The 12711-nt window shown below is 42.4% G+C and overlaps 1 protein-coding gene across 4 annotated transcripts in view; it reads left to right on the top strand.

Annotated features, from left to right (window-relative positions):
* LOC311059484 (myosin phosphatase Rho interacting protein) overlaps positions 1–11448 on the top strand; it is a 36496-nt gene extending 25048 nt beyond the window's left edge. Inside the window, exons 16-25 of one of the 4 annotated variants that reach the window (XM_084077464.1) lie at positions 813–3476; positions 5698–5845; positions 6090–6207; positions 7293–7452; positions 7663–7770; positions 8067–8153; positions 8487–8649; positions 8774–8859; positions 9283–9358; positions 10425–11448. In XM_084077464.1, coding sequence (XP_083933590.1) covers positions 813–3476; positions 5698–5845; positions 6090–6207; positions 7293–7452; positions 7663–7770; positions 8067–8153; positions 8487–8649; positions 8774–8859; positions 9283–9315 — 3567 coding nt within the window. In that variant the 3' untranslated portion in view covers positions 9316–9358; positions 10425–11448. The remainder of the gene's footprint in view (positions 1–812; positions 3477–5697; positions 5846–6089; positions 6208–7292; positions 7453–7662; positions 7771–8066; positions 8154–8486; positions 8650–8773; positions 8860–9282; positions 9359–10424) is intronic. The other 3 variants (XM_084077463.1, XM_084077465.1, XM_084077466.1) reach the window with 3 other exon arrangements.
* The last annotated feature ends 1263 nt before the right edge of the window (positions 11449–12711 follow it).

Here is a 12711-nt window from a genome sequence, read left to right on the forward strand (position 1 = left end):
CAAATGTCATCAGCCATGCCGTGGCTTAATTTAATTTTGTCGGTCGAATCCCTTTGACCTTGTGCGCGTGGATATGTTTCTAGGTTTGTGACGTTTAAAAGTGATTTGTGTTTACTTGGGGACTAAGTAGATAGACGTTCAGACATGTTATAAAAACTGTGCTGATACTTTTCCATGAGTTTCTTTAAATCTTTAGAATATGTTTGTAAATCTTATGAAAATATGTAAATCTTTTGTCTTGTTTCAGAACTATTACATTCCAGTGTTTTTCAAGGTTGTGGTGAAATCTTACCAATTACATTTGATGAGAATTGCATTTATGCTTTAGTTGGGTACACCAGAAATCCAACATCTCCACAAACAATTATGTTTAGTGAAAGTGAATGAGTGGTGCAAAGAACTGAAAATGTATGTACGTATTTTGTTGGACTTGGTCTTCTGTTCTTCCATCCCTCATCCCTCAGTAAACCATCCAGCTGAAACTAATTCTGCATCACTTACCCCATGAAATAACCTTTAACCATTTAATGTGCATGCTCTGTCGTGATTAACTAACCTCGGCCATTAAATCTCTTTTCTATGCTTTCAATTCACATCCTTTAGGCCTAATTAAATTGGAATGATAATGTTTTTATCATTACTGTTCATCAACATAATTTGGAGTTAAACATATCATTTGGGAATGTTTAATTCAATGTCAGATTTTAGAGGGGAAATGGGGGAAATAATGAATTAGTTGACCCTTGAAACAATTAGCAAGCTTGTGTGTCCCCTGCTATGTGTTAACCAACTGTCTGGTCCCCTTTTCCAAGCTGGAGCACCCAGCTCTGGAGGCTGATGTGACGCCCCAGACGAAGAGGCCGGAACTGGTTAGTTCTCAAGCACAGAGCTTGACAAAGAAGTACCAGGAGACCAAAGAGCTCCTGCAGCTGCAAGAACTGAAAAAGCGCAATATGCAGGCACAGCTTGGCCTCTCACTTTCTCACCTCTCCATCACGGAACCTTATCTTTCTGAACCCCCTCAAACACCCACTCTGGAAAGCCCTCCCCCAGAACCTATCCAAAAGACAGTTAGCCTCCTTCTCCATGATAGCACAGAGAGCATTCAGGAGCTAGAGGACTTGATATCTGGCAACCCTCTGACTCTTAAGGGTTTGGTGAACTTATTACAGTCACACAGTTGCAGCCAGGAAGTAATGGAACAAAATAGCATCCAGAATCTCTTGGAGACCTGGAAATATCAACAGGAGGTGGAGAATGAGACCATAAAGAAGAGCTTAGCCAGGGCCGGAGAATGCATCCGCAGCTACGAAACCCGTCTGCTAACCATGGAAGATATGGTAGGGAAGGTTCAGAGGCAAAAGTTGGAAAGCTTAAAAAACCCATACTGTCCTATCTCGAAAATCGAAGACCATTCGGAAATGAATGAGGTGACGGTAGCAATGCTGTCCCAGAGGGTTGAGCTGTTGTCCAGCGAGAATGGGGCGCTGAACCAAAGATATCAAGAAATGGTGAACCAGCTGACTGAAGCCGACAGAGAGATAGACAGGCTGAAAGCTGAGTTGGTTGACCTGCAGGGCAGCAAACAGCACTACCTCATAATGGAGGAGCTGAATAGAGTCAAGGCTCAACTGGCAGAGAACCAAGCCAACGCCATCGACAGGGAGTATTACGAGAGAGAGCTAAACGACAAGTCTCTGAGGCTCCATGAAGCTCTGGTGACATTAGAGGAGCTGGGGAACAGCCTGAAGGACACGGAGAAGAAACTGCAGTTGAAGGAAGCCACGCTGAAAGGTCTGGGATTCCAGTTGGCGAATAATGACGACGACGAGACGCTATCAGAGAAAGAGCGTCTCAGGGAGCTGCTTGAAGCCTCCGAGGCAAAGTTGCTTGAAAGAGAGGCAGCCCTGCAGACCACGGAGCAGCGCTATTTAGAACTCGAAGCACAGACCAGTGAACTAATCACTAGAATCCAGGAATCAGAGAGAATCAATAGTCAGAAGTTAATAGAGGCAGAAAATGAACTACGGATGTTAAAAGATAAGTTGGAGTTAGAGATGACTGCAGGTACGGAAGAAAAGATGCTTGTTGGTGCACGGGTTGAACGGGTAATTCATGTGGGTGAGAGGCAGGATGCACGAGAAGGACTAATTAAGCAAGTAGTCAGAGAGTTTGAGTTGAAGGCTCAGGCACTTAATCGGGTATTGCAGATGTTATCGAAGGTAGACGTCAGTGTAGAGAAACTACTCAGTGATTTGAAAAGCACTTTACTTATCACAGAATACCTTGGATGTCCTAACGTGGCGTCATTTAACGTGAGTCAGAAAGTTATGAAGCGATTAGTATTAGAGGCAGAGTTCTGGAGCCAGCTGTTGAGTATTACTGAAGAGAGACCAGAAGATGAGACAGGAAATACAAAAAGCTTTGAGAGGCTTTTGGCAGAACGTATGACGGCGGAGAGGAGCATGTTGCTTTTGATTAGAAGGATTTGTCCGCAAGCAAAGATGGAAGTTGATAGTGAGGTGTTTGTGACAGAATCAAGCCTCTCGGACATGTATAGTTGGCTCAATAATGAAACAAACGCTCTCATTCTGGCTGACCTTAGAGAGATCTTGGAAGAGAAGGTTTATTTACTAAAGCAAATAATCTCCACTTTGAAGTCAAAAAAAGATGACAAGCTCCTGTCTGTGATTCTAGCTAGTTTCAACTCTGGTGATCAACAGAAACACTGTCGTGAATATATTTTAGATGCCTTTAGAGAAGCGCACTTGTCTTATGTCAGCATTAGACTGAAGTATGAACATAACGCAGAGCTACAGCAAAAGCAGGCACAAATTCAGAATGGCAGCATGGACTGTGCAAGCTGTCCTAAACTGAGAGAGCTCACACGAGATCTACAATTCCAACTGGCAGATCTTCAGAATCGGCTATCTGAAGCAACAGTGAGAAGGGACACAGGGTCACTAACTCACATTCAGATTGAAGGACAGCCTATAGACTCACTGGATAAAGCCATTGAACTTCAAGACATGATAGCCAGACACAGGAAGGAGCTGCGGGAGGTCAAGGATGCATATGAGCAGGAAGCAGAAAAGCTGAGGCAGGAAGTTGCTAAGGCCGGTGAGGTGCTCCGCCTCCGTTCCGAAGAAAACATCAAAGAGATAGACTCACTCACCACCTGCATGGAGAACCTGTCGAAGAAGCATGAGCTGGAAAGGAGTGTTCTCCTAGAGACGTTTGAGCGCGAAATGGAGGAGCTGAGACGCATAGTGACTCCAGCAAGCCCAGGTGCGTCTGATGTGGTCGGGGACGATGCCACGCATCCCGCTCTACCCCCAGCATCGACCCTCAAGGAGCGGATCCAGGAGCTGGTGACCCAGGTCTCAGTCATGACTGAAGAGATGAGGCGACGCGAACAGCAGGGCGACACGACGACACTGCGGCTGAAATATGACAAAGACCTGGAGAATCTGAAGGTGGCAGCACTCCCTGTCCTTGCCGTCCTCCATCCGTGATGCCTTGTGTTCCCTTGTGGCAAACCCCAGATCCCCCATCCCCTTACCCTGCCTTCCTAACCTCGCCCACCTCACTCCCGCTCTTCGTTCTGTAAACCAGTTTTCCTCCATGTTGCATGATCACTAACCCTCTCTTGAGTGCATGTGATCGTGAAAGCTGCAGTTGTTGTGTACCGAGGAACCCATTTTGTGGACGTTTTAGCACTGCAGTTTCTTGATTACTCGAGTGTCAAGTAACTAAGATTTGATATTAGCCATCTGATCATTTAATTTGAAGCTGTAAGATGTTGTCACACAATTTTGGTGGACCCAGTCATTTGAGGCTATATTATTATGAAATGAGTTCCTCTTGTGTTAGTCCAGTGTGCTTATTAATCAAATTTTTACTCTGGTATTGGCAAAGAGGTTGACCTTTTTTTCTTTTATTTAAATGAATTCATTTAGAGCCAAAATAAAAAAATTGAAATCATGGTTTTGGAAATTAGTTATGTCTTTAGACTTTATTCAAACATACAATGCATTGGTCCAATCTCTTTTCCTTTATCTGTGCTAACTTTAACATTTCACCCTTCTTGGCTCTGATTAATATGAAATTAATTGAACTGTCTTGAATAATATTCATAGAGTATAGAGTTGTTTTTCTTTTTTACAAATAGATGAGAGGATTTATCTTAGTTTCTGTCCACCTACAGAACTAGGTTTGGCTAAACCTTTTTGCGTCTTAATTTTCTAATGTTACAATTAAGATCACTGACATCTTAGTGGAAGTAATATCAGTAATATTGTTATCAACTGATTTTATTGCATTGAGCTGAAGGTTAATACAGTCAGTCATGTTTGTCGTGATTTAGAAGAACCACAATGGATTCCTTCCATTTACTCTGAAATGTATGGAAATAATTTTTCCTCACCATTACAAAGTACCTAAATAGTCTGGATTGGTTGAGCAGAAGCCATCCCATTGCACTCCTCAAACAGGATATGAGCTTTTGTACACACACACACACACACACACACACACACACACACACACACACACACACACACACACACACACACACACACACACACACACACACACACACACACACTCGTAGCCAAATCTGTATCAACAGTAAACAAAGTGCAGGTGCTGTTTGCTGTGATGTCAGACCAGAGAGTCTCCATATGCCCAGCGGGAGAGACTTGGCTCACTCAGTCTCTCACAGTCAGTTCCTGCACTACTCTCAGTTCTCAGGACTTTTATCCCTATGAAAACAGACTGGGGCTACAGCCCGTTTAACTGCTGCAGAGAGGGAGGGGCACAGGCCAGGGCACCACCGTTGACTGGGTCCTCAGATTAGCGGCAGTGAATAGAGGACGGATGTAGGCCTAGGTTTGGGGTCAAGCCAGTCGGAAGGCCATTCAAATCTCCTCTTGTGGAAACATGCACTGTAATTATAATAGCACTGTGAATGGCTCTTTTCTAAAAGCGTGTTGATTAGGATTACCTTCACCCTCCCCCTTCTCCATACCACCCAAAGGTGTAAATACAAACTTGCCAGTCTTGCATAATTCGACACAGACGAGCAGACCAAAAATACCTCATGCCGACCAGGCGTCTGTTTCCAGAGGCATCTGACACCAACACACACACACACACACACACACACACACACACACACACACACACACACACACACACACACACACACACACACACACACACACACACACAATTAATCATTTTGTTATGGCCGAGGCTTAATCCTGCGTTCCATCAAAGATTTTGACCAAGCACAGATTATGTTGTATACACGTTTTCAACCAGACTTGAACTCGTTTTTTTTTTTTCATTCTGTGAGCATGTTCAGAAGCAAACTTGTCAGTGGATTAATAGTCTTTAGGTGCATAACGTTTAAAGGCACATGTTTTTGTATTACCCACCTCTCTCACTGCTTACGCGTTCCTTCGATGTATTCTGTGCCTTTCTCTTAACCTCTCTTGTACTCATACAGGCTCATCTTGCTCGTGGCTAACAGGCTGTAGCTTGTTATTAAACGGATGATGATCAGCAATAACTTCTATGTGGGGCCCAGGGGGTTTTCCATCCCAGCTCACATTGGTCAGGAGAACCTCTTGGTCCCGTCACAGATGACCTGTATGCTCAACTGTTTTCTCTGAACCCTCCTATGTATTGTAGGCCACCTGTGAGCGGGGCTTTGCTGCCATGGAGGAGTCGCACCAGAAGGTGATAGATGAGCTACAGAGGAAGCACCAGAGAGAGTTGGAGAATCTCCATGAGGAAAAAGAGAGGTTGCTGGCTGAGGAGACGGCAGCAACCATATCTGGTAAATAAAATCTGGGATAAAGAACCGATCTAACTTAAGACAGTACACATCTGAAGGAATTACAGACTAGTAAATAATGTGATTTCACTTGGCATACAGTACATGATCTTATTGCCTTCTTTTTTTCTCATTGGACTCATTGGCATGGGGTTATTATGCTCTGTGGTGAAAGTGGTTACACAGCATTTAAGAGTTTGCAGGTTCTCCACTCAATAAAGCCCTTTGTTTTTTGTTGTTGCCATAGCAATTGAAGCAATGAAGAATGCCCACCGGTCGGAGCTGGAGAAGGAGCTGGACAAGGCCCGCAAGGCTAACAACAACACGGAGAACGCAGACATAGAGGAGATTCGCAGACAGCACGAGTAAGCTTGCTTCCTTCACTGCCCCAGTACTGTATCCTATGGTAGGATACACACCCAGTATTAATCATGGGGCTCAGAGTAAAAATGCTGTGCTAGTATCTGTTGAAGTTAAACTCATTTTAACTGGGATGTTGTGGTGGTGAGTGGTACTTAAATTACTCCTGCTGTTTGTCAATCAGGCCCCTGAAAGGTTTTTCCCCACATCTGTCGTTTTATTATCGATAGTGTGTTTGAGTCTGGTTCCCCTTGCCTTTGCTTATGTAAAGGATGACTTGTTTAATTTGAATTTGGCAATAATAAAGATGTTAATAGTCCCAGTTTCTTCTGCTGTTCCATATGTCTAGTTGTGACATGAGCAGACAGACATACTGGGTGTTGACTTCTCACCTGCCTGTCCTCTGCATGCTATGACACATCACACCACATCACCTGGGGAGCTGCAGGTGTTGAGACCTGCCACATGAGATTCCCATCAGAAAACTTGAGCATTCATTAAGGTCAAGTCCATGGAAATGTTTTTTTAATAAGGAAGCTATTCCGTGAGTTTCCCTAATTTACAATAACATTCACCACGATCTGATTGAAAACCGTAATCATGAAATATAGTTGTAAAAGCCCTAATATTCTCAACAGCCTGTTTTTTTAGTGAAGCCCTTTCTTCGAACCAGAACCATTGTTTGTCTGTGTTTTCTGGGCTAACTTACTGATCCGGCTTTGTGAAACTTAACCGAAAGCTGTCTACGTCTGAATAGTAACTGGGCAGAAGGTCTCCTAGTCCGCTGCTTGCCAGCTGTAACCAAGGCAACAGGTGACTGAGGTAGCAAAATATGACCTTGCCAAACATGGAATTACAATGTCCCACAGACCGGACTCCAGTCTGGTCTGTGGGACATTGTATTTCTCTGTATTGCTCTGCCATTCTGTCCAACTGTATGCTTCTAATCAGACATCAATCAACCTCATTCAGGCTCAACGTGTGGACTAAAGCAAAGGCTGGCCAGAGGATTTATTATTCATAGTTTATGTTGCTGTAGCTTTGTTTGAACTCTCTGAACGTCTCTGTGTCTTATCGGGTTGTGTTTCAGAGAGGAGCTGTGTTCGTTCCAGCGGGAGATCGAGGTGCTGTCAGAGCAGTATTCCCAGAAGTGCCTGGAGAACGCCCATCTGGCCCAGGCACTGGAGGCCGAGAGGCAGGCCCTCAGGCAGTGTCAGAGAGAGAACCAGGAGCTCAATGCACACAATCAGGTGCGTAGATGCAGTACACGCCACACGTACGACACGGCTGCTCACACTCAACATGGCTGCTCACACGCATTCCCCCTGAGGAAAACCACTACTTGCTAGCCTCGACATTTATCTGATGCATGTACATACACATGCATCATGTCAAGGTTCCCTGGTGCTGAAGCTTTCCTTTGCCTATTGAACTAAGACGGTAGTTGTTTGTGTTTCTAGGAGCTGAACAACCGTTTGGCAGCAGAGATCACAAAGATGCGCTCCATGACCAGTGAGGAGAAAGACTCGGGCACCACCATACAGGGCAAGGAGCTCTACGAGTTGGAGGTACCCTCGCTTTTTACTCTTGAAATGTTTTTTTTAAAAGTGTACATTATGGAAAAAAAGGTTCTCTCTGTGTATATCCAAGACTACCGTAATGACACTAATGGTGGCCAATGTAAATTTACATAATCATAATCCTTGAAAGTGGTGTAATGAAAAAGTTCTGGCACCAATGGTTATCATCCCAGAGTTTCTACAATTACTGTGAGCGTCTGTTATTTTGGTGTCTGTAATCCGATGTATGAAGGTTAATAAGATAGTTACTCAGTATTAAGTTACATGTCTTTTCCACGTGCCAGGTGATGCTGAGGGTGAAGGAATCTGAGGTTCAGTACCTGAAGCAGGAAATCAACTCACTGAAAGATGAACTCCAGTCTGCCCAAAGAGTAGGTTTCTCTTAATTTGAGCACAAGCTCAACTAAGTGGCTTCCTTCTCAGGCACTTCAGGATGAAAATCCCCATAGTTCTTAGGCACTGTTGGCGTAAACTTTAATGAAGTAAAGGGTAAACAATGCATATAATACTTAAGTGACCTTTCATCCGAGATCTTAAATTGTGTGTGTGTGTGTGTGTGTGTGTGTGTGTGTGTGTGTGTGTGTGTGTGTGTGTGTGTGTGTGTGTGTGTGTGTGTGTGTGTGTGTGTGTGTGTGTGTGTGTGTGTGTGTGTGTGTGTGTGTGTGTGTGTGTGTGTGTGTGTGTGTGCGCGTGTGCGTGCACAGGACAAGAAATATTCAACTGATAAGTATAAGGACATCTATACAGAGCTGAGCATTGTCAAGGCCAAAGCCGAGCGGGATCTAGGGCGGCTCAGAGACCAGCTGCAGCTGGCCCACGAGGCACTGGGGGAGCCCTCGCTAGAGGAGGTGGAGAGAGGAGGATACGGTAGGGAAACGTTCACACATGCAAATCAAATGCTTGCCATTACACTATAATGCAGAAAAATGCTCTCGTCTCGTCTCACTTGGCAGAAGCACCGTGCTATTTAAGTGTCCATTATCTTCACTAGATATAATGAAGTCCAAAAGCAACCCAGACATCCTCAAGATGGCAGCTGCTGCAGCTAAACGCTCTGAGCGCACCATGAGGTCAAAGGTAGGTTCCCGAACACCAGGAGGCCATTACTTGTCCTCAAACCCATCTACTGTAGCCGTTTCCTTTCTATTAGAATTTTATCTTCATTAAACTGGATTGCTGAAACGATTGTCTTTTTTGAACAGTGATTAATTTTGCCAGTAGAGGTCTCTCATAACAGCAGGATTTAGTGAGTTAAATACAATAAACAAGTGATGTAGCATGCCATACTGCCATCTACAGGTCAATTGTTTAATTGCCTGTATTATTGAATGGTGCGTCATATATGGCAATATTATTGCCAAGTTGCACACACATAAAACTTTGAATGACCATAAAACACTGCACCTTTTTATAATTATGGACTGTTGCACCAGTAACACTGTAGTTGCTTAACACACGCTTGCTGGTGTGTTTTGTTCTTTTCCCCCCTTCTGTCCTCAGTCTGTGAATCGTGACATGCCCTGGGACAGTTAGGGCTGCTGAAGACGTTTAGGCCTTCTACCCTTCTCCTTTTTAGGTAAACCAACCGGACCCCTCCACCAGTGTCAACCACTTCCTGTTGTCCTTCACCTCTTAAAGCACTGTGTGTGGCTCTGACAGTGTCACTATTTCAACATTGTTAAAACACAAATCCCCCCCCTACGTCCCAGGTGCAAGCTGATGAGAAGAAATTGCGTTGAAGCTCCCACAGAGCATAGATATCTTTCATGTAGTTCATACATGGGCAACTGGCGGCCCGGGGGCCCCCACCTTCACTTAATGCGGCCCGAAGGTTAATATCGGAATACTGATATATTATTGATTTCAGCTGTTACAATTTCAAACATGCAAACATGACCCGCTTTAATTACGTCAGTCTATATTAGTAGCTTAATGACTAGTTTTTAAATGTTATTGTCTTTTTTATGTCCAATGTATTTGTATTTAAGTTCATAAAGTTAACATAAGTATAACTAAATGCACTAACCCTAATTAAATGAAAATGTTACTTTTCAGGATTCCAATTAAAAAATAGCAAAAGATTATTCAGGATTTCAATTAAAAAAATTGCAAAAATAGCAGATCTACAAAATAGTTAAAATACAGAGATAAGAGGTTTCTTTACAGAATATGAAATGTGGCCCTCTGGAGTGAGTGTGGAAATATAGTGGCCCTCCATCATCAAAGTTGCCCACCCTTGATGTAGTTGTAAGTTTTTGGTATTTACGTGGTCGGTATGTCTCAATACAATTTGATCTGTTTGTCCAATCACATTACTCACTCATACCAATTCCTTTTTTTTTTATTGCCAGTTTACATTATGACTTATAGATTACCTAAGTTCCACATTGTGTAGAAGGCTTAGGGGTCACAAGTGAGGTTTTGTCTTTGGATTTTACTCATCTCACTGCACTGTTCAGATGAATGCATTCACCCATGTTGTGGATTTTTAAGCACGTGTTAACAATAGATAAGCACTGTTGTGAAGCACTTGACCTCCACTGCCTGCTAAGGAATGACATGGCTCTGTCAAGGCAAAGATGTTCTGTTCCCTGATCAGTCTTAATTCCCTGTTGTCTTTCTCTTATGTTGTCTTTCTCCAGAGTCTAAAGGAAGGACTGACAGCTGAACAGAGACTCCACCTGTTTGAAAACAAAGACACTAAGGAGTTCTGACATTGACACGTTAATGGCCTGCCTAACTTGCTGCATGTTTAGAGGCCCACTATATTTTAGCTCTGTAATTACTTATTTAGAAACACTACACACTGGTCACAAAACACAAGTCATATATTATTGAAAAAGAAATAATCATGGTATGAAGTTTGTATTTCATGTCTATAGTGTCCGCATTCCATGCACTTCAGTTACTGTGACATTTTGTTTTTTATTGTTAAAATCTTACTGTAAATATTGTGTACTGTTTTTAATTGAGCATCTATCATGCATACACTAAAACCCTGACTGTGTAAGCTACTGTTTTAACTCTGTAGACTGTGTTGCTAGCCAAAGGAATAACTGTGATGTTTAATGGCTACACACAACAGCTACATGTTAATGATCGAATAATGACTTGCATAACCAACCTGAGGAATTAGTTTGGCCTTCATGCCTGCACATTATGCTAGGCGTGGTCGGCATGCACATGTTGAGAACCCCCAGCACTGCTCCGTTATCATTTCATCGCAGATGACAGTGTCACTCAATAAACCGTGAGATGAAAATGTTTGCCTGCAAACGGTCTGCCGCATTGGATGTCGCTTCATTGGCTGTTTGCTTCTATGTGGTGATCATCATAGATGTCTTAAATTCACCCATTTTAGATTATCCATGAAAAGGTTGACTGCTGAATGCATATGTATCTGATTCACTGATTATAATATAAATATATATATGAAAATTTATATAGACTTTTTTTTCTTGCTGCAATCATTGGGTCAGCTGTATAGGAGTTGTTGGAGGTGGTTATGTTTGTAGTCTTGTTCAGTGGCAGTCCCTTTGTATTTATTTAAATGTTTTGGATTGTTGTCTCACATGCCCATTCCTCTGTACTCTATTATTGTAAATATACAGCAAATGTACACCAACTGACTAAAGGTTTATTAGCAATAAATATTTTTGCACCCTTGTTCTGGTGTGACTTAGTTTATTGAGTTGTTCTGCCAGCCTACCTACACTGCAATCACAAACTTGATTAGAATTGATTTTTCCATACAAAAAGCTTAAGTTCGACCATTACTCCTGTAGATGTATGCATCAGATCAACACTAGATTATGTATTTGAAAGGGAGAAAATGAAAATAACGGAAAACATAAGGCCAGCATTTACAAATTGACAGGCACCAACACCATAGCTGCAGCAGAAGTTGTCAACGTGATTTTGTGCTTCATCTTTGGCTTTGGAACTATATTTTCATTTTTTTAAAAACAAACGTACATCTATGCCATTCAAAAACATATGTAAAGTTTATGTTCCAGAAAGAACGCTGTGTATCAACTACGACTTGGATAACAGTCTCACATTAATAGGCCCATTTGTTTTAGGATTGTCTTCTGATTTGCTCTAAATTTTAAGTGTTGATTGCTATTGTTTTATTGGGCCTAAAACTACCACAAAATGAGTATTGGGGCTTAAGTTTTGTGTTACTACATCACAAAACCTTATTAACCATGGTAATAAGGTCTGTGTACACAACGCCTGTGCGTTATGCCCATATATTTACAGCCGTGTGTGTGTGTGTGTGTGTGTGTGTGTGTGTGTGTGTGTGTGTGTGTGTGTGTGTGTGTGTGTGTGTGCGTGTCTGTGGCATAGCCTGCCTGAAATCATCACAAGTCAAGTGACACATGATGTAACAAAACCTCTATGTTATGTTTTCAAACATTTGAATGGACTAATTGTTTAGTCATGATTACAATCTGTTAATTATTATATCATAACATACTCTAATGTTAAAAGGCTCAGGGGGATGAATCACTTGATCACGTGTCCCATGATGCTTCAGTGTAACTTATCAGTAATGCCATGTCCGCTTATTATAAGCGACTTTGGGCTTCTTTTTCTGTAAAGTTGCTTGTAAATATTGGTAGCTGCAGGGGTAGTGTTTTTTTTTGGCCTTGTTTCTTATTTTGGGCTTGCTTCCTAAATTTTGTTTAAAACTGTGGTTTTCAAACTTTCTCTTTTCAAGGACCACCAAATTCATGTATTTGTCCCCCACCTATAAGTATTTTGTAACCCCTGTCCACGTGTTAAAATGTTTCAAAATTTGTGAGCTTGAGCTCATGTAGCCTAGTCCAGGGGTCTTCAACGTTTTCAGCCCAAGGACCCCCTAGCAGAGAGAGAGATGAAGCAGGGACCCCCTCTATATTGTATAAAATTGAGTTTCAGATTAAA

The sequence above is a fragment of the Gymnoscopelus microlampas genome, assembly GCF_963454915.1.
Source record: "Gymnoscopelus microlampas genome assembly, chromosome: 14".
Taxonomy (NCBI): Eukaryota; Metazoa; Chordata; class Actinopteri; order Myctophiformes; family Myctophidae; genus Gymnoscopelus; species Gymnoscopelus microlampas.